This window comes from Oncorhynchus gorbuscha, linkage group LG19 (genome assembly GCF_021184085.1).
Source record: "Oncorhynchus gorbuscha isolate QuinsamMale2020 ecotype Even-year linkage group LG19, OgorEven_v1.0, whole genome shotgun sequence".
In the NCBI taxonomy this organism is placed as follows: domain Eukaryota; kingdom Metazoa; phylum Chordata; class Actinopteri; order Salmoniformes; family Salmonidae; genus Oncorhynchus; species Oncorhynchus gorbuscha.
In genome coordinates, this window is record NC_060191.1 from 20950846 (window position 1) to 20978785 (window position 27940).

General features: G+C 43.8%; 4 protein-coding genes across 9 annotated transcripts; 1 reads left to right on the top strand and 3 right to left on the bottom strand.

Annotated features, from left to right (window-relative positions):
* Positions 1 to 538: 538 nt before the first annotated feature.
* On the bottom strand, positions 539 to 5877 carry LOC124005231 (deoxyribonuclease-2-alpha-like). Its single transcript, XM_046314289.1, has 7 exons — positions 5747 to 5877; positions 5110 to 5207; positions 4633 to 4801; positions 3958 to 4057; positions 3604 to 3768; positions 1537 to 1761; positions 539 to 1332 (listed from the first exon to the last, which is right to left on the bottom strand). Exons 2-7 carry the CDS (start codon positions 5205 to 5207, stop codon positions 914 to 916), a joined length of 1176 nt encoding a protein of 391 aa, XP_046170245.1. The 5' UTR covers positions 5747 to 5877; the 3' UTR covers positions 539 to 913.
* Positions 5878 to 7214: 1337 nt separating this feature from the next.
* On the bottom strand, positions 7215 to 10405 carry LOC124005232 (G-protein-signaling modulator 1-like). Of its 2 annotated transcripts, none has more exons than XM_046314290.1 (5): positions 10240 to 10405; positions 9386 to 9899; positions 8970 to 9129; positions 8409 to 8635; positions 7215 to 7833 (listed from the first exon to the last, which is right to left on the bottom strand). In XM_046314290.1, the coding sequence occupies exons 2-5, from the start codon at positions 9881 to 9883 to the stop codon at positions 7693 to 7695; spliced, it is 1026 nt and encodes a 341-aa protein (XP_046170246.1). In that variant the 5' UTR covers positions 9884 to 9899; positions 10240 to 10405; the 3' UTR covers positions 7215 to 7692. The 2 variants fall into 2 exon arrangements, with proteins under 2 accessions (XP_046170246.1, XP_046170247.1); XM_046314291.1 differs by lacking the exon at positions 10240 to 10405 and adding an exon at positions 10079 to 10218.
* A 1318-nt stretch (positions 10406 to 11723) lies between these two features.
* LOC124005230 (pre-B-cell leukemia transcription factor 1-like) lies at positions 11724 to 18839 on the top strand. Its single transcript, XM_046314288.1, has 8 exons — positions 11724 to 12046; positions 12830 to 12903; positions 14608 to 14852; positions 15279 to 15469; positions 15952 to 16087; positions 16203 to 16344; positions 17919 to 18007; positions 18188 to 18839. The coding sequence occupies exons 1-8, from the start codon at positions 11808 to 11810 to the stop codon at positions 18266 to 18268; spliced, it is 1197 nt and encodes a 398-aa protein (XP_046170244.1). The 5' UTR covers positions 11724 to 11807; the 3' UTR covers positions 18269 to 18839.
* Positions 18840 to 18924: 85 nt separating this feature from the next.
* LOC124005229 (neurogenic locus notch homolog protein 1-like) lies at positions 18925 to 26364 on the bottom strand. 5 transcript variants are annotated; one of them, XM_046314284.1, is made up of 10 exons: positions 26047 to 26364; positions 25071 to 25221; positions 24414 to 24746; positions 24080 to 24306; positions 23525 to 23855; positions 23095 to 23244; positions 21312 to 21385; positions 21072 to 21201; positions 20249 to 20689; positions 20032 to 20083 (listed from the first exon to the last, which is right to left on the bottom strand). In XM_046314284.1, exons 1-8 carry the CDS (start codon positions 26099 to 26101, stop codon positions 21131 to 21133), a joined length of 1392 nt encoding a protein of 463 aa, XP_046170240.1. In that variant the 5' UTR covers positions 26102 to 26364; the 3' UTR covers positions 20032 to 20083; positions 20249 to 20689; positions 21072 to 21130. The 5 variants fall into 5 exon arrangements, with proteins under 5 accessions (XP_046170243.1, XP_046170240.1, XP_046170238.1 ...); XM_046314282.1 differs by having other exon boundaries at positions 25071 to 25224; XM_046314283.1 differs by lacking the exon at positions 20032 to 20083 and having other exon boundaries at positions 20250 to 20346; positions 25071 to 25224.
* Between the last annotated feature and the right edge of the window lie 1576 nt (positions 26365 to 27940).

Here is a 27940-nt window from a genome sequence, read left to right on the forward strand (position 1 = left end):
TGCCTTTCTCTCATTGGTGCTTGAGCCACTAGTGTCCCAAATGGCACCCTATTCCCTAATAGTGTTACCTTTCACCAGAGCCCTGGTCAAAAGTAGTGCGCTTAATAGGGTGCCATTTGACATGAAGCATCTGTGATGTCGGCATTGGAATGTAAAAGTACATATGATGTACATTCACAGTGCTGTATATGCTTGCATGTTTATGCACTACATATGCCCTATTTGTTTTAGTGTGATACATTTCCTTTTTCTATGGACGCATTTTGATGCGTCGGTAATATGAGGAATTTCTATGCAACTCCCCGGATGTGTGCCGTAATTCTGCCGTGTCTATTCTTACCAAATAAATGTACATCTAAAAGATTCAGACTGTGTTTTAGTATCTAGCTTGTTGGTGGATGAGGAAGTTTAATGAAGAACATTATGCAAAATATTTGCGCAGAAAACAGTATCTTTGCCTGTTTCGAGCTGAACGCTGAAAAGGTCGCCACACGTTTGACTAAAAAGTAAAAGAGAATTCAAGAAAAAACATGACACATACTTTAACAATCTTTTTTTTTTTGTTAAATCATTTGTCACATAAAAGAGGTTGAAAACAGACACACATAAAATGTCTAAAAACATACCTGAGATCACAATCAACATTGCCTACAGTCATTAGCAACTTATAGAACTACATAGCGTGCATCAATATGATCATTGTTTAATGATTACAGGAGTGCCACTTCCCTTTCAAGTATGTTTCTATTCATGGCAATTTATGAAACACTCCAAAACTGCCATAAAAAAGGTGAATTAGATGCTGGTACCTTATTAATCAACATTCTACGGGGTACCTTGTTCATGGAGCTCAATAATAATACACCTACCTGCTCAGTGAACTGTGTGCCTACTAGTAACTTTACACTGATGCTTACTGCTTCATATCTCCCTGGTAGTGCCTTGCATCCTCTACGTCCACATCACACCCGCTAGTCCCTCCCCCGCACATCTCACACTCCAGCGCCGCTGTCCGATAGGCCTTCCACACCGTGGCGTCCTGCAGGCACACCGTCCCGCCCCCTCTCTTCTCCTCAGCCTCGTTGCGGTTGATGTCGCCCACACACACCCAGCCAGCAGCTCCATCCAACCCACCCCCGGTGGTACTCACGGCCCACTTGGAGTGGTCGTTGGAGGCCTTGAAGGTGATCCTCCCGCCTGGGGAGATAAGCTGGATGTCCAGGACCTTCCAGCCCAGGGAGCAGTCAGAGGGCAGGATGCCAGTGGAGCGGATCCAGAACTGGACTAGGAGGTCTGACTGGAGGGAGGGAGCCACCCAGGAGTGGTACAGATCTAATAATATAATAATAATAATAATAATAATATATGCCATTTCTAATGGGAGACAGGAGGAGGGGAAATGGGAATATTGCGGTTAAATGTTGGGTCAATCACAATGACAAAACGGTAATGACATGAATAGTCATTCTTACCATGAAACAACACTTCAACAGTACAAAAAAATGACAAATTAATTGTTTCTAAATTGTTCCTTACCATTATTGAATGATCTCCCCTTGGCAAAGCTGATGAACTCGGTTCCACCCAATGAGGTGAGAGGCACACTGCGATTGGATGCAGGTTGGGTGTGCGGTAAGCTGCTATAGGCCATCTGACCTTGGCTGTTGTTACAGACGTCAGCCAGTGCGGGCACCAGAGAGGCCAAGGAAGCAGGGACACCGCAGTCATACACATTGGGCTGGTTGATCTGCAACTGCTCTCCTGCAATTTAAAACATAATACATGTCAACTGAACACTTCAAACATTTCAATCAATGAATTGTGTCAAAAGTAAAGCAAATAATGATGAATTGACTGATCAATCCGGTTTGGCCGCCATTGTAAATAAGAATTTGTTCTTAACCGACTAGTTAAATAAAGGTTAAATAAAAAAATGTAAATAGGCACCAAGTTCCAAGACAAGTACTATCTTAATCTAGAGCATGACTTATTACTATGACAACTTTTCAAATTCTTCAAACAGAGTAGCATACAAGACCACTGACTGTGGCTGAGATTGAAAACATTTTAAGACAAGACAATGCTTTGAGGTTGATGGAAGTTGGCCTCCACTGAGAACTCCCATCACAATTAATGACACTCGTCTTAAGCTGAACAAAAATATATACGCAACACGAAGTGTTGGTCCCATGTTTCATGAGCTGAAATAAAAAGTTCCCAGAAATGTTCCATACACACAAATAGCTTTTTCAATCTCAAATTTTGGGCACAAATTTGTTTACATCCCTGTTAGTGAGCATTTCTCCTTTGCCAGGATAATCCATCCACCTGTCAGATGTGGCATATTAAGAATCTGAATAAACAGCACTATTGTTACACAGGTGCACCTTGTGCTGGGGACAATAAAATGCCACAAATGTCTCAAGTTTTGAGTGAGCATGCAATTGGCATGCTGACTGCTGGAATGTCCACCAAAGCGGTTGACAGATAATTGAATGTTCATTTCTCTACCATACGCTGCATCCAAATAGAGAATTTGGCAGTACGTCCAACCGCCCTCACAACTGCAGACCACATGTATGGCGTTGTGTGTGCGAGCAGTTTGCTGACGTCAACGTTGTGAAGAGAGTGTTCCATGGTGGCGGTGGGGTTATGGTATAGGCAGGCATAAGCTACAGACAACGAATACAATTGCATTTTAACAATGGCTATTTTGAATGCACAGAGATACCATGAAGAGATCCTGAGGCCCATTGTCATGCCATTCATCCGCCGCCATCACCTCATGTTTCAGCATGATAATGCACGGTCCCATGTCACAAGGATCTGTAAACAATTCCTGGAAGCTGGAAATGTCCCAGCTCTTCCATGGCCTGCATACTCACCAGACATGTCGCATGTTGTGTTTCTATTTTTGTTCAGTATAACTCCACGAGAGACATGAAACTTACAGAGCAAACATCGCACCGCGGGAGGAGTATGGTCTCTATGGTTACAGTGCCATAGAGGATAACCCTATCTGTCACTACGGTAACAGCACCATTTGCTAGCCAGGTTGTAGTGGTACTTGCTATTACAATATGCTAAAATGCTAATGACCTAAATTGTTTATGCAAATGTCATTTTTCGTTCACAATTATTGTGTCAACATTAATGTGGCTTTATTAGCTATTGCGTAATAATGAGTTAATTGTAATTTTTAAGTTCATTGCATGCAGGTTTTTCAGTGATAGGGGCAGCAGTACTTTACCATTAAAGACCCACTATTACTGTGGAGAATGACTATGACATAGGACTTAGTTTGTAGGGTCAGCAATAATAGTACGGCACCCCTGGAGAAAATGAGGGTTAAGTGCCTTGCTCAAGGGCACGTCAACAGATATTCCACCTAGTCGGCTCGGGTGGTACGCACAGACAGTCTGTCCCAGCATGAAACAGTCACATGAAATAGAACACATTTGTGTCTTCATGAAACAATTCAGTTTCATATATTATAACAGGGTGGATAATCCAAGATACTTTTCAGAATTATATTTATAGTATTCCATTTATAGTATTCCATTTATAGTATTCCAAATGACTTTTACAGGATTACAGTCTCACCAATGGCCTGAAAGCGTTCCAGTGGGTAGGTCACACAGATGAAGTTCTGTCCGTTCTGTACACCACTACCCGGGTAGGAATATTGCCCGATTTCCTTTACAGGGGGGAAATGAGGGGTGCTGTGGACCAACCAATAGCCCTGTGTCTTGTCCAATAAGACAACACCTGAGATGGAGAGAGGGAGATAACACACACATTGAAAACAGTCATTTCACAACAGTACATACTCTCTCGTCAGACAAAAACATGAACATGCTACAAATGGAGGAGCTGGCCAGAGGCCTGGGTACTGAGGTTAGCATTACAATGTAATGCCTGGTTACAGTATACAGCTGAGGTTTATATTGTCCTGACCTTTGGTGTGGCCACCTCGGCTACTAAGGAAACCAAATCCTTTTTCTCCCTCCTCGGGTGGTCTCTGGTCATTGTACAGGATGTATGCAATGTCACCATTCTGCAAAAGAAAGTACACACACTCATCATCAGAAGATATAGACTTTCATATATATTGCACACTCTAAACTCAGAAACAAACAAGGGTTATAGTGCCAATAGTGTTTGTTATTTGATAAGATGTCATATGCTGTATTTATTTATCATGGCTGTCTGGGTGAAAAGAAAACTCCAATTGCACCTTAGTGAAAATTAGACAGTGAAAGAAACAACCCAGAAAAAAGTTATAGATCCACATTTAGATTTTTTGTGTCATTCTGTCTCATTCCACTGTGACATAAAGAGGGAGGGGGCAGCTACCTAAAATAAAACCTCAGCAGTGGTATATACATGTGTTGCAAGTGAAACTTAAAGGGAAAATCCACTCAAAAACAATCTTTTGGTCTTTTTTTTAATTAGTCGACTGTTCATACAGTCCCAAAATGGTTTGCAAGTCAGCAGTCAAGTTTCAAGATATTTAACTTCCAAGAAACATGAAAAAACATTTTGGGCCTGATAGTTTTTGAGTGGATTTTCCCTTTAAGTTTCACGGTTCATTCTAACGTGGTCAGATATTAATAATAGAAGGAACCAGACCTTCCTCTGCTCATACAGCTGGCCCACGGTCCTCCCCAGGGCTCCAGTGCTGTCATTTACCAACACATTTCCATCCGTCCATCCCTCGCTCCCTTTGTCCATCAGTAGATAACTCTGTCCATCATTGGGAAATTCACGATCAACATGGGGGAGTTTGTAGAGATAGAACCTGAGAGAAAGTATTTGATTCTCAGTACTGTGTGTTGTTTTAGCATGTAAAAAATATATATAACCAGGCAAGTCAGTTAAGAACAAATTCTGCCTTGTTCATGGGCAGAACAACAGATGTTTACCTTGTCAGCTCAGGGATTCGATCTAGCAACCTTTTGGTTAGCGGCCCAATGCTCTAACTACTAGGCTACCTGCCACCCCATACCTTGCTATACACTCGGTCTGTGACTAAGTAACTAACAGACCTACGGGAAGAAGGAGGTCATATCAGTTCCATCTTCAGTCTGCCCAGAACTGTTTTCTCACCAGTCAACAGCTTCCCCTTGATCGTTGTAACAGGAGATAGGTGAGGAGCCTCCCTCTTCTGGTTGAAACAGGATCATCAGGACAACAAGTGACAACATCTGAAGGGAAAGCAACGAGGTCAAAGTAGTTTTAGGAACTGTGAAATACTATTGCCGAAATGACAACTTCAACATTTGTTCACTTAAATGGAAAAGGGTTGAAACAAGAAGAGAATGCTGCGATGCATTACCAACTGGAACAGTAGCCGACAGTCCATGATACAATTATTTTATGGTGTTGTAACAATGTATCAGAAGTAAACTAACAAAAAGTATGCGATTTTGCATCGATTTGATATCCAATTGATTTGTCAACTGCTTTTACAATCAATTAGGATGAAGCATAACCCATGCAAACTAAATGTATAGCCCCCTCAAACTCAACTCTTGACTTCGAAGCCAGTTCCACTGCGTTTTCTTTGTTCCCCTCTAATCAGGAGGGACTCATTCAGACCCAGGTCTGCGCACATAATGATCAGCTAGAACAGAAACCCAGCAGGCTCCGGACCTCAATAAAGAGTTGAATACCCCTGCTATAGCCTGTGCCCCACTGTAAGGTTGATTGAAAAGTCTAATTTATACATCAACACTTAGCCTACCTTTGAGTAGATAAGAACTTGACAAGGGCGCTGATTCTACAGCTTTTTCCGTATCCACGTGATCTTCGATTGTGGCGAACGATTCCATTTCTTTATTTGAGGTGCATCCTTGTTTTGAAGTATGATGTCACGGGGCGGGCTTTTGGTCACGAGTTAATAAGGTGGAGGAAAAAAATAAATAAAATAAAATAAAAAAGTTAATAAGGTGGAGGAACTGCATTAACGCCCTGGACCAGAAGCACCCTTCTGCCTTTTATACATGGGGGAAATCTATTAATTTAAATGGAATCAGAGCGTATATGAGCATAAAGCAAGCCGCAAACGTATGATACATATTTATTGGATACATATTAAATGAACAAGTGTGTTTTCCTTGCTGTTGTCAACAATGGTTGAACAGTTAAAGGGATGAAGTTGATACATTTCCACTTTGCTGTGGACAATTAATCCTCAGCACATGTAGTCTAGCCTAACAGCATTGCAACACTGTAATGTAAAGGCAGATATCTGTCGTTTGACAATTGAATAATGCATATTGAGTGGTTATGGCAAATTGCCTGGGATTGAGAACCTCAACATTCTGAAAAAAGCACCATTATGCATACATTATAAAGAAATGAGACCTTTACATTATTATGTCACTCTCTCCTTCATTGGATTCCAGGCAATGCTACCAGACTACTGTATGATATATTGAGAAGATTGCTTTGATGACAGGCTGTAGCTCAGTGTATAGTCTACACTTTTGGTTGGTTTGTTGACGTTTTCCTCAATGCCTGTCTCATGCCTTTCTTTCACAATTGCATCTATTTTGTGTCTTTATCTTTTTTTGTATTTAAAAAAAGAATCCTCCTTTTAATATCCCACCAAAACAGTTTCTCTGACTTTGGGACTTTGTTTGTAACAATTGTAAAGAAGGTCTAGAAGGCTAAAGAAAGTTAACGAAAGGACTCCACTTCAAGTGCCTTGTGTTGCACAGAGTATTCTTAGCATTTTGACCTTCGAGCAGCCAGTTGTCATATGATATGATAACTTTTCACTGCTCTTGCTATTATCACTGCTCTTTAATAATCTTTAAGTATTGGCCCCAATGCCTTCGTCAGCAGTGTGCAGGTTTCTTATTTTTTCCTCATCTTATTCAACCTGCAATGAAGATAGCTCAAATGTGTGAGGGCCTTTTGCATGTTGAATCACACTTTGAGGAACTGCCATAATAAGCATTCTTCCTCATCACTTACCACCTTCTCTGCACAGACAGTTCAAGACTTCCTCTGAAAGTTGCCGTCTCAGTTGGAGTGGACTGGAGTCTGACAAGACTGCAGGCTTCCTGGAGGCCCCCAGGGTTTTGATGCTGTGCTGGCCCTTGCATTGGCCCTCAAAATCTCTGTGGAGTCCAGTAGACAAAGGCTGAGGGACTTTATCAGAAGCCTTCTCGGGGAACAAGTAGAAACACTCTTGATGCAGGTCAAACATTTAACGCTTATTTTATTCTCGTGAGGAGCTGAATTCAAATATAAGATGGAAACACAAACACTCTCATTCATACTTGTTCACTGCTGTGGGGAGCAAAACTCATTTCCTCATATTGCAATAAACACATTTAAAGCACCCCAAAGCGTAGGGGCATTTTGAATAACATCCAAATTATTGTGCAGTCAACATACAAATCAGCCCACTCTGTAAGCTTAATATCATACAACACACATTGGAATTAGTCTCTACAGCATTATGCAACTGAAATGACGCCTCTATTATTCACATACAATTTTTTTATTAAATGACTGATGCAGGTATCGATACAGATGATACTGTCAACTCAGACCATAACAGAACAAAATGGTCATGCCTGGTCTGGCCAGGTGAATAAGAAGCAAAATCCATTGCTCTATAGGGCTACACCACATACTCTGAGCCAGTTGAGCCCATCTCTACAGCATGTGTATCTCTCAGGTTCCCAGAATCCCTGGCAACTCAGTCCTCTGGTCCTCCATGCGTCCTCCCTGGACACTCAGCAGTAAGGAAAAGAAGTCCTCATCATCCATAGGCCCTGGGGCCACACTGCGCTGCTCCTCCAGCCTACCCTGGGCCTGAAGTACAGAGACAGTCAGAAACACCACATGGTTTGATGCCTATTTTACACTGGACCTGAGGTAAGGAGACAAGACATTAACGCCTACGTAACATCACATAACATCATGCTTATACACCATATGACATGATATGTTGTTACACCATACAACATAATACCCAATGCCATGTTACAGCACATGACATACAGGTGTAGGATATTCCTTTGACCAGTATTGTTGCAGTAAAATAATCCTGCAGCAACAGCATTTGAATGTTTAGTCCATGATGTTGCATGATCGGTGGTTAGGCTATAAACTGGCCAAAATTAAGCTACTTGAAAAGGGAAATACTGTTAATATAACTGTGTTAGTGCGGGTTTTCCGTTCATTTATGTAAAGCACAAAGTCATTGCATTTCCTGGGGCGCAGGAAAATGAAGATCCTTCATCTGTTATGCCAATGTAGCACTGTAACATGATATTAACGTAACACCATATGACATGATGCCTACATTATATTTTGCTTATGACAAGAACAAAATAATGTTTTGGTCAAATTGACTATTGGCAGCTTGGGTGATTACAGTTACTTACTTGCGAGATGAGAATCATATTGTACAAGTCCTCGTTCTGCACTGCAATTGGAGCAGACTTTTTAGGTTTTGTATATTTTACGCTGCTCCTCTTCTTATTGGCTTTCGGCTTAAGGGGTGGGGTGTCATGTAGTTCCACCCGCTGGTCGTCAAGCCGACGGCCTTGGGAAGTAGCCACCAAGTCAAAGAACTCGTCTTTCTGCAGCGAGGTCATTGAGGAGAAATGCACTGTTGGGAATGGAAGAGGAGAAAAGAGAGTGGAGGCATGCTACATTTAATGGCCTAGTTCATTTAGTGTCCTAGTTAATCATTCAAGCAATATTATTTCAATATTTTACTAATGTACAGATGACATCCTAATGTGTGTCCCTGCCACAGTTATATGATAGAAGCGCTTCGATGGATGTTGGTACCGTACAGTTATTTACAGCTTTTCCCCTTCTGTCATTTGAAGTGAGTCAGCGTGTCAATGTTGAAACAAGGGAAGCTAATGGCAAAAGTTGTTATGTTTACCACAGTCACTTAGTTATTATTACAGGGAGTTGTTTTCACATTCTATCACCTCTGTGGGCTCTGTGGGCCGGAATGTAGGTGTTGGGTTCAGAATGGCATCTTCTCCTCCCTCTGAACGAGCACCGCTGGTCATTGAGTCGCCTTCCTTCTTGCAGAGTAAAGACCAGGTCATACAGAGCGTCTGGGAAGTAAGGGGTTAACCGTTGAGGCTGGGAAAGACAGGTTGCAGAAAGAGTAGTCATTATCAAGGACTTCAAAATGGGGGGTATCACTACTCATTTAAAATCCGCTGGCATTTCCACACATATACATTCTGTAACCACAAAATGAACCCCTTATTCTTCCACCACTGGGATGTTGTTTGTTCTTTTTCTATACGTGAAAGAAAACCCAATAGCGGAATTATTGTAATTGTGGGCACAAGGGAAATTGCAGTATTTTTTAGTGAAAGCACATGCTATAGACCTGTTTTTGGGCATGCTCTGGGCTCAGCGTATCTTTGGGCAACTGGTCAAAGGGAAGATGTCTATTTGTGTCAACTTGTAATCCTTGTGATGGTTTGTCCGTCTCCAAATCTTGTTCTGTTGTTTTGTATTTTTCTGTTTTATCCACCATCGCCATCCCTTCTTTCTTGCCATGTATTTTCGGGCCATCCATTACTAATTCATCCATCCCTTTATTGTCCTCAACCCCCTCCTCTGTCCCAGTCTCTCCTTTTGCTTGATTTATTTGGTTATCCTTTTTTCTTTTGTCGCCATCTCCGCTTTCAGTGTTGGCTTTTCCAATCTGTCCATGTCTGGCAGTGGCGTCCTCTTCCGCACTGGAGTCTTCATCGTTGCTCTTGCCTGTTATTGTCTCTATCCCTCCCTCAACATCCCCCTCCTTAATAATGATTAGATCCTCCAAGTGCTCCTCTTCAGCTGTTTCAACTTTGACCTTTGGGTATTCCATGACAACATCCATTTGTCTCAGTGTAAACCTGACAAAAAATGAGATAAGACAAATATATCAACTGATGTTCTATTGTACATTGTGAGGAATGTGGAACTGGTTCTAAGAAAATGTATTAGGTAATCTAATAGAGTTGATCAAAATGTTAACTCTCAACAACACATGTAGAAGACTTCTAGTGTGACACAGACTGAACGGCTACTGTACCTGTAAGCATAATATGGTATAATCTCAAGAGGGGTGTTTATGAAAAACCAGGACTGGTTTCCTGCTCACTTCTTTAGGCACTGAATTCCTATCTTGGATTGTACTTGCCCGCCTGCCAATCATTACCTTACCGACCCACACTCTCAATAAGTCTATCGTACCTGTGTTTTCCTGGAGTTCAGTTTCTGATAAACATCATCTTCTTGTGTCCACATGGATTAGGCATGGCATCACTGATTCACATGGCAGTTTTCTTCATGACAACGAATCAGTTATGCTTCACATATCACCGTGACGAGCTCTCGCTCGCTAGTCTCTTCCTGTTCCTCTTACCCCAACCCACCCCTATTTATTTGTGCCCTATCTCTCTGTGTCATGGATTTATGAAATATTACTGTAAAAAGTGAAGTGGTGCGATGTTATCAAATAGCCTTGTTTTTAACAAAGTCAAAACTCATCATTTGAGATGAACATCAGAAAGGGGGAAATGACTATGAAGTTTTGCTCTGCTTGTGTTGCATTTTCAGCAGAACAGCATACAGTCAGAAACAGCAACATGTTGAAACAGGCACTCTGTTATTCTGACAGGGACTGTGGTTTGGCATACTTCCTGTTGACTTGCAGCTAAAGGAGAAGTAGACAAAGTGTGAGAGAGAGAGGGAGAGAGATATAGTCACACGTTAGTCACATGTTCATTTGTGTATGTTCATATATGACTTGTCTGAACTATTCTGTAGTTCTAAAAAGTGTTCTGCTGTATATCACCCACTGATGTATGAAACTTTCACTGTAAATTAATTTGTCAAATCTGTTAATATTATGGTGTGCTTGTATTGTTCCATATGGTGAGAGTGGGCCACAACACATCCGCCACGCTGACCCTCAAGCTCTTTTGACTCATCACATACACAGCTGCTACTACTTATTATCTATCCTCTTGCCTAGTCACTTTAACCCTACCTATATGTAAATCTACCTCAATTACCTCATAGTACCCCTGCATGTCAACTCTGTACTGGTACCCAGTGTATATAGCCAAGTTATCGTTACTCATGGTGTATCTATTCATTGTGTTATTATTTTTTCTATTTCTCTCTCTACATTGTTGGGAAGGGCCCGAAAGTAAGAATTTCACTGTTAGTCTACACCTGTTGTTCACAAAGCAAGTGACAAATAAAATGTGATGAAAATAAATATTTGATGATTTGATTGGTAAAGAACTGTGTGTGACCTTATTATGAGGCTGATGCATTATTAAATTCGCTGACATGAAATCAGAAGATGATCCCTTCCCCATCATGGATGCAAATGCTCAATGTATTAGGCTACTTGCAGATTGAAAGATCCCCCTCTTCTCCAGTGGCGGTTCTGGGGCCCCTGTGACAACAATTCTGGACGCCCTTGTGGCCTCCCTAAACGTGGAGTATGAAATAGTTTTTACATAACAAATTTTTGCTATCATTCTTTTTTTACATCCCCATCCTTATAGTTATATCCATCTACCTGGTTGTTCAGAATACTTACTTAGTTTAAAAGTCATAGCTATGAATATCCCTAGTACAGTAGCCTATGGGCTATGTCTGGAGTACAAATCGAATTTATGAACATTCTTGTTCGAGACTTTCTTTGTCAATCGCTAGGGGACTCTCGTGCAGGCCTGCTCTAGTGTTTGAGTTTTGAAGGGTGTGTGACTGTGATTACTCGTCCGCGCCACTGTGTGCCGCTCAGGATGTTGCAGCAGCAGCCTCTCACTGGCAACGGGCCCTCTAACGGCCGGGGCCTTGGCCTGAGCTCTCACCCCGGTATGCACCCTCTAAACTCGGTTCATCCATCTTCCCACCACCGCTCCGATGGAGACACGGGCCACGAAGGCGCAGAAAATGGACATGAAAGCCGCAGAGACATTGGTGACATATTGCAACAAATCATGACCATCACCGACCAAAGTTTGGACGAAGCACAAGCAAAGTTAGTCATAATTGTTTCTAACTTATTCAGATTTAGCTACACCTTACTGCAAAGTTGCTCAATGGCCAAGAGATAGCTAAAGTTTTCAGAAGTTTTCATTTTTTCAACTTTGAAGTTTTTTAATAAGCTAACTAGGTAGACAACGTTGCTAGATAGCTAACTGGCTTTGTTTCATGATAAAGCTATTTGCACGCCTTATTAAATGGTTATCACTTCTTCCCCTTGGCTATTTACACGCCTGTTGTTGTGAAATTTATAAAAACCGAAATAATTTGTGGCTAACTCGATGAAGAGGGTGAATCTTGCTAAGCTAAAACTAGCCAGTTATCGAGCTACGCTCTATTGCTTTGTGTTACTACTAACGGCTATATGTACATGTATATGAATAACAATATATTATCAACGGACTGTGGCCATAATCTTGACATCATCCATTTCATGTTACATTTGTTCTACGAATAAAATGTTAACATATTAGCTACATATTGTAGCTGCTGCTAGCTAGCCATAGCATTTCGTAGCTAACGTTAGTATAGCAGGCTGCAGTGAACTCCAGTCAAAAGGTCACGAACAACAGAGCCGATGTTTGTTATGAATGTCATCTAGTTAACGTTAGCTAGCTATATTAAGCGTGTGAAAGCAGGGAGCTAGCTAACTTATCAAATATTTTGTTGGTGCTAATGGCTCGTTGCTAAATAGCTGGCTAGATAAACTAGATAGACAGCTACAGTAGCTAGTTAGCTAGCTAATAATAATAACAATTATCTTTTTTTCATTCGTCAGAAAACACGCATTGAATTGCCATCGAATGAAACCAGCTTTGTTCAGCGTCTTATGCGAGATCAAAGAGAAAACGGGTAGGTTAATTTTCACTAATTGAAACCCTTTGTTTGATTTAAAACTTGTTGCTAATTCGTTTAAAAGTTTCTGACCATCTGTGATGAAAACAATGTTGGCTCCATCACAATAATGAGTTGCGCATAATCCATGCAGTTGGATGACAGAACATTCTCTAACTATTTACAATTTTCAACAACATGTATTGTGTATGATGACTTTAAAAATGTTGCGCAAGATGAGCCTTCCGTTACTTGTTTCTTCCACAAAGTGCTTCTCCAAGTCTGTACCTCAGAGGGAAAATATTTTTATATACACTGAACGTAAATGTAAAGTGTTGGTCTCATGTTTCATGAGCTGAAATAAAATATCCCAGAAATGTTCCATATTCTTTTTTGTGCACTGATGTATTTACATCCCTGTTAGTGAGCATTTCTCCTTTGCCAAGACAATCAATCCACCTGACAGGTGTGACATATCAAAAAGCTGATTAAACAGCATGATCATTACACCTTGTGCTGGGTACAATAAAAGGCCTCTCTAAAATGTGCAGTTATGTCACACAACACAATGCCACAGATATATATTTTTTTAGGTATCGTGCAATTGGTATGCTGACTGCAGGAATGTCCACCAGAGCTGTTGCTACCATAAACCACCTCGAATGTTGTTTTAGAGGATTAGGCTGTACATCCAACCAGCCTCACAAAGCAGACCATCCGGCTTCTTCACCTGCGGGATCGACTGAGAACAGCCAGACTGGTGATGAAACTGTGGGAATGCACAACAGAATAATTTCTCCACAAACTGTCAAAACTGTCTCAGGGAAGCTGAACTGCGTGCTCGTCGTCCTCACCAGTGTCTTGACCTGACTGCAGTTAGGCAATGTAATCAACTTCAGTGGGCAAATGCTCATCTTCGATGGATATGGGACGCTGGAGAAGTGTGCTCTTCATGGATGAATCCCGGTTTCGGGCAGATGGCAGACCGTGTGTATGGTGTCGTGTGGGCGAGTGGTTTGCTGATGTCAGCGTTGTGAACTACGCGCCCTATGGTGGCGGTGGGATTATGGTATGGGCAGGCATAAGCGACGGACAACGAACACAATTATATTTTATCTATGGAAATGTGAATGCAATGAATTGTCGTGCCATTCATCTGCCGCCAACATCCATGTTTCAGCATGATACTGCAAGGCCCCATGTCGCAAGGATCTGTACACAGTTCCTGGAAGCTGAAAATGTCCCAGTTCTTCCATGGCCTGCACAATGTCAGCCATTGAGCGTGTTTGGGATGCTCTGGACTGACATGTTCGACAGTGTGTTCCAGTTCCCGCCAATATCCAGCAACTTTGCACAGCCATTGAAGAGGAGTGGGACAACATTCCAGAGGCCACAATAAATAGCCTGATCAACTCAATGTGAGAAGATGTCGCGCGCTGCATGAGGCAAATGGTGGTCACACCAGATACTGGCTAGTTTTCGGATCCAAGCCCCTACTTAAAAAAAAGGTATCTGTGACCAACAGATGCATATCTGTATTCCCAGTCATGTGAAATCCATAGATTAGGGCCTAATGAATTTACTTAAATTGACTGATTGCTGTAACTCAGTAATATCTTTGAAATTGTTGCATGCTGCATTGATATTTTTGTTCAGTGTAATAGGAGACATTGTAACTCTTAATTTTCCATGAATCAGATTGACAGACCTCTCTTGTTGCAGGCCTATCAATGCGAAATGCTCAGGAGGAAGAATCACAGGACCCACAGCTGGTGCGATTGGACAACATGCTGCTGGCGGAGGGTGTGGCTGGGCCGGAGAAAGGTGGCGGGGCGGCAGCGGCGGTGTCCGCAGCCACCAGCTCTGGAGGGATGTCTCCAGACAGCTCACTGGAACACTCCGACTACAAAAGCAAGTTGAGCCAGATTCGCAACATCTATCACACTGAGATGGAGAAATATGACCAGGTACTTTTCTACTTGTTTTTTGGGGGGAAAGCAGTGGGGCAGTCCGAAACCTTTTGTGTTGTTTTTTTGCTTTATTGAAGAGATAGTAAAGTGTTGGAAAGACGGGGATGAGGGAGGGTGAGTCAAAGAGCAGTGGGCCGGATTCAAACTCATATTGACTCTGACTCTCATATATATGTGTGCTGGGCTCATTGGCTGTACTTGATTTGAGGTGGCGGGATTTGACACTTTACACACACTGAAAATGACACCCTTTAGCAAAGTAAACTAAAATGTGGTGATGTTATAATTTAGGTGAGATAGTTGAACGTGAACATAAATGACCGACGTCAACAGTGTCGGCCCGCTGTTGACTTCCATCCTTTGAGCCCAACTGACTGTCATATCTGTCTCCAATACCCCCCTCTGTCTCCGTGTCTCCTGTAGGCCTGTAGTGAGTTCACTACCCACGTGATGAACCTGCTGAGGGAGCAGTCGCGTACACGACCTGTGTCACCGCGGGAGATTGAACGCATGGTGGCCATCATCCACCGCAAGTTCAGCTCCATCCAGACACAACTCAAGCAGAGCACCTGCGAGGCCGTCATGATCCTGAGGTCCCGCTTCCTCGACGCCAGGTCAGCGTGTAACACTGCTATTGTGGTGACACGACACCTGTCAAAACTTGCCATGATAGTGAATGACAATTCATTTTCAGGTAGTATTTTTTTATGGAGAATAAAACATTCCATACATTTTTATTTTACCTTTATTTTACTAGGCAAGTCAGTTAAGAACAAATTCTTATTTTCAATGATGGCCTAGGAACAGTGGGTTAACTGCCTGTTCAGGGGCAGAATGACAGAGTTGTCAGCTCGGGATTTGAACTTGTAACCTTCTGGTTACTAGTCCAATGCTCTAACTACTAGGCTACCCTGCCACCCCATGAACAGTGATTCATGGTCATACCAGTCATATTTACAGAGCATTATCATGTTATTACAGTGCAGGTTGTGATTGACTATTGTGTGTCAATATCAGTTGTTACTGTAGTTGTGAAACGTATACTTCTGCCTGGGTTGTTTGCCCACTCTCAACACACTCACCTTTGTGTTGTCAGGCGTAAGAGACGTAACTTCAGCAAGCAGGCGACGGAAGTCCTGAACGAGTATTTCTACTCCCATCTCGCCAACCCTTACCCCAGTGAAGAGGCCAAAGAAGAACTAGCCAAACAGTGTAGCATCACTGTCTCTCAGGTAACTTTGCGTCATAAGTATATGCGTCATATACTTACTATTAGCTCACCAATTGATACGTCCATATACAGTTGACTCCATTGACCAGCCTCTTACTGGCTCGTTAACTGAACAGGTGTGCAACTGGTTTGGCAACAAGAGAATCCGCTACAAGAAGAACATCGGGAAGTTCCAAGAGGAGGCCAACATCTATGCCATGAAGACGGCCATCGTGGCGACACAGAACGAGGACTCTCCACACACGCCCAACTCAACAGGTAAGAGCTGAGGAAAGGAAGCCAGGCCTAGTGATACACACCACTGTTTTGAGTTTATGGTTCAATTGATAATAGAAATGGATGGGTTGTTAGTGTTTTTGTGTTACGGAGCAGCAAGGGGAACTGCCCCTCCGTACCTTCAGACTATGCTCCAACCTTACATTCCAACCCGCTCTGCCACCTCTGGTCTCTTAACCCTCATAAACCAATCTCTACAAAGAGCTAGGACTACATTTAGGCTAATGAAATCATTATGGAACGGAGCGCAGACCAACCTGTAGCAGTTTGAACCCAACGCATGGCGCAATACTTGGCTGTGTCATCACACAGTTCCATGGTTAGTGCGGGCAATAGATGAGGGTATAGTCTACTATTTTACACTATCCTCCCTATTATAATTCTACGTACACTGATCTTCCAACATAACCATGGTTTAAAAACTGAATTTGGTGATTTTCAGAATGAATCAAACAACCGTTTTCTTTCTTTTAAATACTTTCCTAACCCTAAATAATCTACAATCTATCAGCTTTCTATTTTTAATTCTACCAATTGGTGCTGAAACGGAGACGAATATGCATATATTTAGATGGCTTTCTTCCATTGATCCCTAATATTCTGAACCCATTCTCTCGATATATTCTGTTGAGTCTGTCAAAACAAATTCTAACTAAAAGGTACACCATATTTAAAGGGATGGCTTAAAATAAATGTGCTGAAAACCCTATTGAATGAAAACTCCACAAGAAAATTGACCAGCAAGTGGGAGAGTTTTCAGAGGTTGAATTAAGCTTAATCAGCACACGCAAGGGAACTATGTCTGCAACTGAATAAGATACGTCTGAACACCAACTACTGAGAAGTGCGTAGGAAAGGCCTGCCTAATTTCATAGGAAAGGCCTGCCTAATTTCATAGGAAAGGCCTGCCTAATTTCATAGGAAAGGCCTGCCTAATTTCATAGGAAAGGCCTGCCTAATTTCATAGGAAAGGCCTGCCTAATTTCATAGGAAAGGCCTGCCTAATTTCATAGGAAAGGCCTGCCTAATTTCATAGGAAAGGCCTGCCTAATTTCGTAGGAAAGGCCTGCCTAATTTCGTAGGAAAGGCCTGCCTAATTTCGTAGGAAAGGCCTGCCTAATTTCGTAGGAAAGGCCTGCCTAATTTCGTAGGAAAGACCTGCCTAATTTCCTAATTCGGAATTGGGCCTTTGCTGCTGTCGTACCAACTCCTTGTCCGATGATGGAAGTCTGCTTCACAGCACAATCGGATCTGGGACCAGGCTGATATTGTATGAATAGTAGCCCTTATTAAAGACACCCCCCCTTTTGTTCCTCCACAGGATCAGATCTGGGACCAGGCTGATATTATATGCCTAGTGGCCCTTATTAAAGACATCTCCCCTTTTGTTCCTCCACAGGATCAGATCTGGGACCAGGCTGATATTATATGCCTAGTGGCCCTTATTAAAGACATCCCCCCCTTTTGTTCCTCCACAGGATCAGATCTGGGACCAGGTTGATGTTGTAGGCCTAGTAGCCCTTATTAAAGACATCTCCCCTTTTGTTCCTCCACAGGATCGGGGGGCTTCTCACTCACTGGACCAGACCTTTTCCTGGGTGTTCCACCAATAAATGGAGAGCAGCCTGTCTACATGGGAGCACAAGTATGGAACTTCACTGTCATTCACTTCATGTTACATAATCATCTTTATTTTAGCTCGTAGCTAATTGAGATCACATTCTCATTCACAACAACAACCTTTGGGATGAGTTGTATTGGAGTGGAGAGGGGTTAGTGTAGGTTAATGCCGCTACACGTCACCACGTCTTTTTCTCTTTTGCAGACTAATGGGAACTGGCAAGGGCAAAACACACCCCCCTCTGCCACTTCCCCGGGAAACGACCACTCGGGGGACTCTGACTGATGGCCCCGCCCCCTTTGGGTCGATGACATAGATGGAAAGATTGACAACGGAGAAAGAATGATATCACCCTTACTTGGCTGCAGTTTTTGTATGTCCTTTCTGTTTCTTACTGTCCAATGATACTGTTCATTATGTTTGTATGAGCTGAATGTATGATTTTTGTGTGAGTGTGTGTGATGTTTTGTATTGGGATCATGGGTTTTTGTTTCCCACAACTTTATATGTTACTGTGGTATGTAGGCAGGGAGGCTTGGGAAATTGCGTTACCATTGTTTTATTAGGCTATATTATTAATGCTGTTATTACAAATATTTTAGGATTTTCGTTTAAAGCTCAGATATAGTTGCATTTAGAGGATGTGGGGGCAATATAGAAAATCCAAAGATTTAGTGTGTTTGTTTTCTCTTTTCTACTGGGCTTGTTTGTCTGTGTGTCTATATCATGAATGAAGTGTGTGTGCTGGATATATTAACAGTTTGAATGAGTATATCAACAGTGCTGTCATTCTGTACAGTGAGTGAAAAACACCTGTATTCTCTACCTCTTTTACAATAAAGTCTCTGTATTCACAGTCAGTTGGTCTGTCTTGATTGGTTGATATCAGCATAAGAGAGACAGGTCACTGCCTAACATGGCAGAAAAAAAAATGCACATGAATCATTTCATAGTTTATTGATTTAGATATTTCGAGTAAATTAAGTTACTCATTTATTGACTGAGTTTATATCCCGTCTGTCAATCTGCTGTTATTTAGGGGCAAGGAGCCTGTTACAGAAAATGTAAACAGCACATGATTGACATGGTATTTGGGGTCATTTTAGCAGAGCTCTCTCCCTTACAAAGCTGTTTGTTTAGAGTCGGGCATGTGGTTATTTAGCTTCTCATTTCGGGCTTTCTGGTCTGCCTTTTTAAAACTTGCCGTTTCAATCTCTGGCGCCGCCCTGTTGGGGTTATCGCTACTATCGACTATTGATCTACGATTTGATTGGATGGGAGCATCTGTAGGAGGGACTACGATCACTCTTTCTATGGGCTCATTGGCAATTTTCTCTGATAAGGCAACATAAGTCGGTTCGGGCTGCTGTGAACTGGAGCGACGCTGCATTGCATTCTGGGTACAGGAGAAGGACCGCTGTCGAGGAGCAGGCTGGGGTAACAGGAAGTGCGGTGTCGCTGCTCTTGGGACTTTCTGGGGCCTTTCACGATCTTCGTCCTCTGAGGTAACTTCCTGCAGAGTGCTGATTGGCCGTGGGGGACGCCCCATGATTCTTGGGGTGACCAGTGCGGTCACTGATTGGTTGAGCTGTGGCCGCCAGTTCTGAGGGGAAGGGCACTGCACTCTGCCCATTGACCAATCACTGTCAGAAGAAGAGGGCGATCAGATGAGTAGGCAGTGATGAATTTGCCTTACCAAGATTAGTAAATTGCTAAATGTTATTGTGAGTGGATGTGTGTGGATGTGTCAAATGCCACAAGACTTTACCTTGGTGGAGGCGAAGACATATCCCGATGCCCTATGACACCAGAGAAGGAGGCACTTCTCCCAGGGAGCCCAGGGGAATTCACCCATTGGCTATACAGCAAGGCACGCTCATCCCACAGCATATCATTAGCTTGCTCCAAAGGAATAGGCCCTCTCTGAAACCTGTGAGCCAATAGGAGCTCCAAGACTTGATGATGCATGCCCTCTCGGGCAACATCCAGTGCCCGGCGTCCTCTGCGATCAGACAGATCCTGATTGGCCCCGTTTAGGAGCAGGAACCGGGAGGTGTCGTAGCAACCGTGGAGGGCGGAGAGGAACAGAGCAGTCTCACCCTATCAGAGAATGGGAGTGTCGAAGCAATAATATGAGAGTACCTTAAAGTTGAACCATTCTACGCAGATTCAACTGAATACAGTTTCTTCGAAGTTCCTCTTCCTAAATCTTCATACTAGTACGTGAATAATCATAAAAGCAGAGGCTTCTGCTGGCCTTGGTACCTTGTTGTCCTGTAGGTCCACAGCAGCACCGTAGCGAGTGAGGGTTCTTGTCAAGGAGAGGTGGTTAACTGAGGATGCCCAGTGGAGGGCTGATCTCCCTGGGAGAGAGAGTGCATTTACAGTGGAGGAAGGTGAGGGAAGGAAGGTGGGAGTTCAGTACAGAAAGAGAGGGAGGAAGTCAGCCAGTGAACAAACATTATACAACAGAGTCAAGCCCAAAGGGTGAAAGACGGGGAAGAGGGAGATTTTGAAAGGGAGGAAATGAGAATGCAAATGATGGTGAGGGACTAGGGAATTAGCCCGAGAGGGAGAGAGATGGTGTGTGTGTGAGAGAGAGAGAGAGAGAGAAGAGCAAGGAAGGCTAATATGGTACATCCACACTGCCTGGGCACTAGGGCACATTAACTTCTGTATCGGTTTGAGAGGGGGGCAGCAGGGGTGCTGTAGAGAGGAATGGGAAGGAAGAGTGGGAAGCCATGGAGGTTTTACCAGAACAGAAGAGAAGAGAAGGGACACAAAAAGGGACGCGACATGGGGAGGACCAGAGAGAGATGAGGTCAGTTACACTGGTTACTCAACCCCTCAAAGTAATACAATATAGTAATATGTATGCGAGGCAGTGTGTTTATAAGCTAGTTATTACACCTATGGAAGCTACATAACATTTATGGACATTTGTTCCACGTAATATTGATTTTTAAAATATATTTGCACAATAATTCTCCCATGACACTCTACAGGGAAGTTCAGTTTACTTATTTTACCATCTAGCCTACATTTTGGTTTATAATATAATTGGGAAATTGGGAGAGTAAAGTGATACCAGTGTGGTCGGTGTTGTTGACCGGCACCCCAGCTCGTAGCAGCTCCAGAACCACACGGTCAAGCCCACTCCGGACTGCACGAATCAGGACAACTGACCCATCTGGACCACACCACTGAACCGAACCAGACTGTCAAAATCATATGTATTGTCAAAATAGAACACTGTAAATAATAACCAGCGTTATCTAAAATGTAAATAGACATATTGACATTTATGTAGAATATGTATGGAACTCACTTGATTGGGTGTTCTGTGATGTGTCGACGGGACAGCATTTCTCTCCCATCCTCTTGGGGGAGCTAAAAGGGGAGCTGAAAGTCCATTTAGTTTCATGCTTAGTGACGTTGTGCAAACCGTAAACTATTCTGTGACAAATTAATATAAGAGAATAATGAGTCATTTTACAAGCCTATTAATGCAGTATGTTAACCATGATCATTGGCTACGTCCCTTCCGTCTTCAAGAGAGCGAGAGTTGCACCCCTTCTGAAAAAACCTACACTCGATCCCTCCGATGTCAACAATTACAGACCAGTATCCCTTCTTTCTTTTCTCTCCAAAACTCTTGAACGTGCTGTCCTTGGCCAGCTCTCCCGCTATCTCTCTCTGAATGACCTTCTTGATCCAAATCAGTCAGGTTTCAAGACTAGTCATTCAACTGAGACTGCTCTCCTCTGTATCACGGAGGCGCTCCGCACTGCTAAAGCTAACTCTCTCTCCTCTGCTCTCATCCTTCTAGATCTATCGGCTGCCTTCGATACTGTGAACCATCAGATCCTCCTCTCCACCCTCTCCGAGTTGGGCATCTCCGGCGCGGCCCACGCTTGGATTGCGTCCTACCTGACAGGTCGCTCCTACCAGGTGGCGTGGCGAGAATCTGTCTCCTCACCACGCGCTCTCACCACTGGTGTCCCCCAGGGCTCTGTTCTTGGCCCTCTCCTATTCTCGCTATACACCAAGTCACTTGGCTCTGTCATAACCTCACATGGTCTCTCTTATCATTGCTATGCAGACGACACACAATTAATCTTCTCCTTTCCCCCTTCTGATGACCAGGTGGCGAATCGCATCTCTGCATGTCTGGCAGACATATCAGTGTGGATGACAGATCACCACCTCAAGCTGAACCTCGGCAAGACGGAGCTGCTCTTCCTCCCGGGGAAGGACTGCCCGTTCCATGATCTCGCCATCACGGTTGACAACTCCATTGTGTCCTCCTCCCAGAGCGCCAAGAACCTTGGCGTGATCCTGGACAACACCCTGTCGTTCTCAACTAACATCAAGGCGGTGGCCCGTTCCTGTAGGTTCATGCTCTACAACATCCGCAGAGTACGACCCTGCCTCACACAGGAAGCGGCGCAGGTCCTAATCCAGGCACTTGTCATCTCCCGTCTGGATTACTGCAACTCGCTGTTGGCTGGGCTCCCTGCCTGTGCCATTAAACCCTTCAACTCATCCAGAACGCCGCAGCCCGTCTGGTGTTCAACCTTCCCAAGTTCTCTCACGTCACCCCGCTCCTCCGTTCTCTCCACTGGCTTCCAGTTGAAGCTCGCATCCGCTACAAGACCATGGTGCTTGCCTACGGAGCTGTGAGGGGAACGGCACCTCAGTACCTCCAGGCTCTGATCAGGCCCTACACCCAAACAAGGGCACTGCGTTCATCCACCTCTGGCCTGCTCGCCTCCCTACCACTGAGGAAGTACAGCTCCCGCTCAGCCCAGTCAAAACTGTTCGCTGCCCTGGCCCCCCAATGGTGGAACAAACTCCCTCACGACGCCAGGACAGCGGAGTCAATCACCACCTTCCGGAGACACCTGAAACCCCACCTCTTTAAGGAATACCTAGGATAGGTTAAGTAATCCCTCTCACCCCACCCCCCCCTAAGTTTTAGATGCACTATTGTTAAGTGACTGTCCCACTGGATGTCATAAGGTGAATGCACCAATTTGTAAGTCGCTCTGGATAAGAGCGTCTGCTAAATGACTTAAATGTAAATGTAAATGATCAGGAGGTGTTGTTACGTTGTGTGGGTGATTGTGGGTGGCTCGGGGGGGCTGCGGTAGTGCTTCTGCTCTTGCGTCCGGTGGTCACAGATGGACCTGTTGATGTCCTCCATAGAGCTCTGTGTAAAGTCAGTGTCACTTCCAATATCCAGGTCCTTTTTCAGGGGCCTGAAATCATACGTTTATGCTCTGAATAGCAGTACTTTGTGCATACTTAGTGATATTACTACAGTATCACTAGTATTGTGTAAAATAGAGGCAGTCCAACAGAACAGTTTTATCTTACAGACAGATTAAAAGTTCAGTTAGGTTCAAATGACCCTAATGCAAACAACCGAAAGCCATACAACCCATTACAATGAAGCAAACTGTTATGTGATCACAGCGCTGTTGATTTACTAGACTGAACATCCTCTAACTTCTCCCATAATCCTTCATCTTCACTCACCGCAGTCGAATGGCATCCTCCCCCAGTGGATCTCTGCGTCTTTTCTTCTCAGCCTCCTTTGCTTTCTTCTTCTTTATCCCATTCCTGTCTTTCTCTCTCCCTGTCCTGCCCCTCTGCTCTCGGTGGGGTGTGTGCTGTACCCATGCCTTGGCCACATTGGCTCCGCTGTCATTCTCAGTGACAGTGGATCTGTGCCTAACCCTCTCTCCTCCCTCCCTCTCCACTCGTCGTCGTCTCACCCTTCTGATCGCCAAGACAACCATCAAGACCAAAGCCAGTACCAGGCCCGTTGCCACGCCGATCACAGCCCATAGCCATGGAGGTGTTGCTCCTGTGCAGAAAAGGGGTGCAGAGATATTAGATGGTACTCACATTTACACCCCCCCGCACACACACACACACACACACACACACACACACACACACACACACACACACACACACACACACACACACACACACACACACACACACACACACACACACACACACACACACACACACACACACACACACACACACACACACACACACACTATGAAACAGGATACATACCATTAGTTTCCTCTTTTTCCTCAACTGGGTCCTCCTCTCTCCCCCCTATTTCCTCCCCAACTCCTCTTACACTAATAATGGCTTTTAATTCTGGGTGAGAGGGGACCGACACACGAGTCGGCGACGTAGCAGCCCGCAGGAAGTTAGCTGCTTCAATGGCGTACGGGAAACAGGTAGAAGGAAGACGGGAGCACGGCCTGTTATCCACTTGCAGGAATAGGAGAGAGCTGTTTCAGAGAGATGGGGAGTGAGAACATTGATGAGATGCTAACAAAAGAAACTCGGTTAAGGTAAAGCATTTGGGGAAGCAAAATCATAATCTCTTTATAGTTACCCATTTGAGTCATCCGAGGAAGCTTGAGCCAGCAGGTTCTCGAGCTGCTGGGGATTAAAGGTGAAGAGGTCCTTGCTGGCGTCAAGGGACACCATGCCGCGCAATTTGAGGGGCGTCTGCAGGAGGGTGCTGAGGGCCCAGAGAAGGGAACTGTTGGAAAATGTGCCGTGTTGCAGGGGGACGTGGGTGTGCAGGAGCAGGGTGCCCTTAGCCCACAGAGGGCTGTGGTGCCTGTAACAGTCACTCCCGTCCCAGCCACAGGCGGCGCTTTCACAGCCCTGGTCACAGTAAGAGTTGGCATAGTGGTCTCGGCAGTAGTGGATGTGGCCTGAGCTGAGAGGTGGGATAGTTGGAGGGATGCAGAGAAAGTGTGAAGCCCAGCTGAAACATCTGGATGTATACAAAAAGGAAAGTGAGAGTGATAAAGAGTAAAGAGCAGGGTGTGTTTCATTCCAGGAAGATGTTCTCTCCCCTCTGCTCTTATTCACTCCCCTCACCATGAATATGAGACTACTGGGTAAGAGTAAGTCACCATATTGCTTTCACATATCCAGTCCTGTTAGATCCATGAAGGAGAGTGAACAAAGGGAAAGGTTGATGGAACATCTTCCTGGAATGAAATGCAGCCCAGATCTCCCTGCTGCTACAGTGTCTTACTTGCAGTGTCCTTTGTCCCTCAGACAGTCGAACCCGTCTCTCAGACACTCAGGCTCGGTGCAGTCTTTATCACATGACCCATCTCCAAACGTGGCCTTACACTGTCTGGATGGACACTGGGCCCAGGGGTCACCACCGGGAGATGCTGCTGCTACTTGGGGAGGAATCACACACATACACACACACACACAAAGGTTGGATTTCCACTTGACACTAATATACTAACTTAAACTGAATCACGTTGGATAAAAGCATCCATTAATTACACTACTGTATCACGCAAGAACCTGTGCTTTGACCTACATTTTCAAGCTGTGTATTGTGTAGGCCTATGTGTACCTATCACCACCAAGCATTCATTGTTAACAATGCTTGGTACCATGCAGGCCAGGCAGGCTATGAAAGGTGTGTCCTTGGCATGAACCAAGAAACGGGAAATAGGAGGCCTGACACAAACAGGAAGTCTCCAGGAGAGGCGAATAGCAACAGGAAATGGAGTGGGCTGGGACTGGATGAAGGTCGGAGGTCGTCACCCTGGCGATGAGGAATGTAATGGAGAGGGACAATGGAGAGGCTTGGCAGGTGTGTGAGGGACAATTAAATCGTAACACAGGAGAGTTGGGATTAGACATAGTGTACTGTATAGCAGTGAACAGTCAAGGAAATGCAGTACAATCTTTTTGGTTAGTTACATCTTTAAATCAGGGACACATTCATGCAGCATCTTATAAAGTGACGCTGAAAGAAGGTGAGAGCAGCATATGTCAAGTACGTCACAGGATTTTCTCCGAATGATATATCCTCGGAAATCTATAAAACATTGAAGTGAGAATATGTAAAAAATAAAAGTATGTTTCGTTGTTGGGAAGTACCATGTAGGACCTCTCTTTAGACGATTACCTAGTAGAGACTCTACCTCACTCTCATAGGTATCTAACATCGTATCAACAAGATAATAGCTGGAAGACGGACTCACCTCGACACCACCTGCTCAAACCCAACAGAACAGCTGTCCACAGCACCAGCATCATTGGGCCAAGCAGGTCCCAGAGAGGAGGATGGAGACGGCAGTAGTCTACTCTCTCTCACTATCCTCCCAGCTGTACCGGTGCGGTTACTAGGTCCAATGCCTTGGTCCAGCTATGGCAGGTCCGGCAGGTCTGTACTCCGCCAAAGTGTTGCGAGGTATCTCTCTGGGTATCTTCAAGAGAAGACCGCGTTCGTAATTGGACTGTGTGAACAGTTGATGTCTAAAGTGTACACCCTAACCTCCAGTGCTGCTACCACCCACCTCCCTCTCTCTAATTCTTCCTCAGAAGCACTGCGGATATGTGGACAACTTCCTGCCACTGTGTGGAAAAGAATAGGAGCGGGATGTGTGTGTGTGTGTGTGTGTGTGTGTGTGTGTGTGTGTGTGTGTGTGTGTGTGTGTGTGTGTGTGTGTGTGTGTGTGTGTGTGTGTGTGTGTGTGTGTGTGTGTGTGTGTGTGTGTGTGTGTGTGTGTGTGTGTGTGTGTGTGTTTGGTTTTTGTGTGAGTCTGCAGTCAGTTTTTCTATTGATTTCAATGTCTCAGGATGTAATCTTTCAAATGAACCAGGCCCTGTATTCATAAAGCGTCTCAGAATAGGAGTAGCGATCTAAACATTTGAATTACATTTAAAAAAGGCTAAACCGATCCTAAATCAGAACTCCTTCTCTGAGTCACATTATGAATACAGGCCAAGGAGTAGGCCTGCACATGTCACTTTTTTTTTTTACCTCCCACGCAGGAGCATGCTCTCTGCATTTAGATTATATATATATAATCTTATCTACTGAAAACGACAAATAAAACTATTTCAAAATCTCAAAGAAGAGGTAATAACCTCCAGGAATGTGGTGGGTCTTAAAATAGACAGATAAAGCTGCAGCACCTTATGTCATCTGTCTCAAATGAAAGGATGGATCCAGGAACAGGAAACTAGGGGGTTCTTCTTTCATCCTTAACCTAGGGACTCATCAATTGTGCCAAGAAACAGCCTCACAGCAGGTGGTACAACAAAGGCTGTGTGCCTTTTCAAGTTATTTTGCGGGGGTCTATTTCAGACTAAGGCATACTACTTACTCTTGACCTTCATTTGAGGTATTTGAGAAAAAAAACTAGAATCGTTTTTTAAACGTTTTATATGATGAGTTTATATAAACCTATATAAAACATTAGGCTGCTGTGCATTGTCAAGGGGGAATATGCAATAGATGATCGTGGAAATAATGTATCGATGATAAGAGCAGTGATAATGATTATGATTATCATCGTGTAGGTCATCAAGCTTTCCACACGATGTCGCTATTCTACATGAGATTCCTTTCAAATTCAAAGGTGACTGCAGTATAACTAAATTAATACTAAGATGTCCCTTTGTATGATATGAGGGTGTAACATAGAATATAGGCTAGATCTATTCTTAATAGATATAGGCTATCGTTTCCTTGACATTTAGAATAAATTGCAACCTCACTCGTAATAGCCCACATGCAAACGTGAGTAGCCTATCTTTTCAAAAAGTAATTTGCGATACTATTGAGTCCTTCCAATTGATACTCCTGTTTAATTTTGAGGTTTCAAGTGTCCTAACCACTTTCATAGGGCATTTATTGTAATGATACTGTAGTAACGTGTTTATTTGCCCTCCTTCTCCCATCTCTATCATTCAGTGTTGTGTGTGACCTCATCTACAACATCACCATGAGTCGCATACACACCATCGAGCGCCTCGGCTTCCAGTCGGTGCTGAAGCAGGAGATCGCTTTCTTTGACAAAGCTCAGACAGGTGAGTCATATCTCATTACAATCTACAGGTAACTGCCTAAATAAATGAAATACCACCACT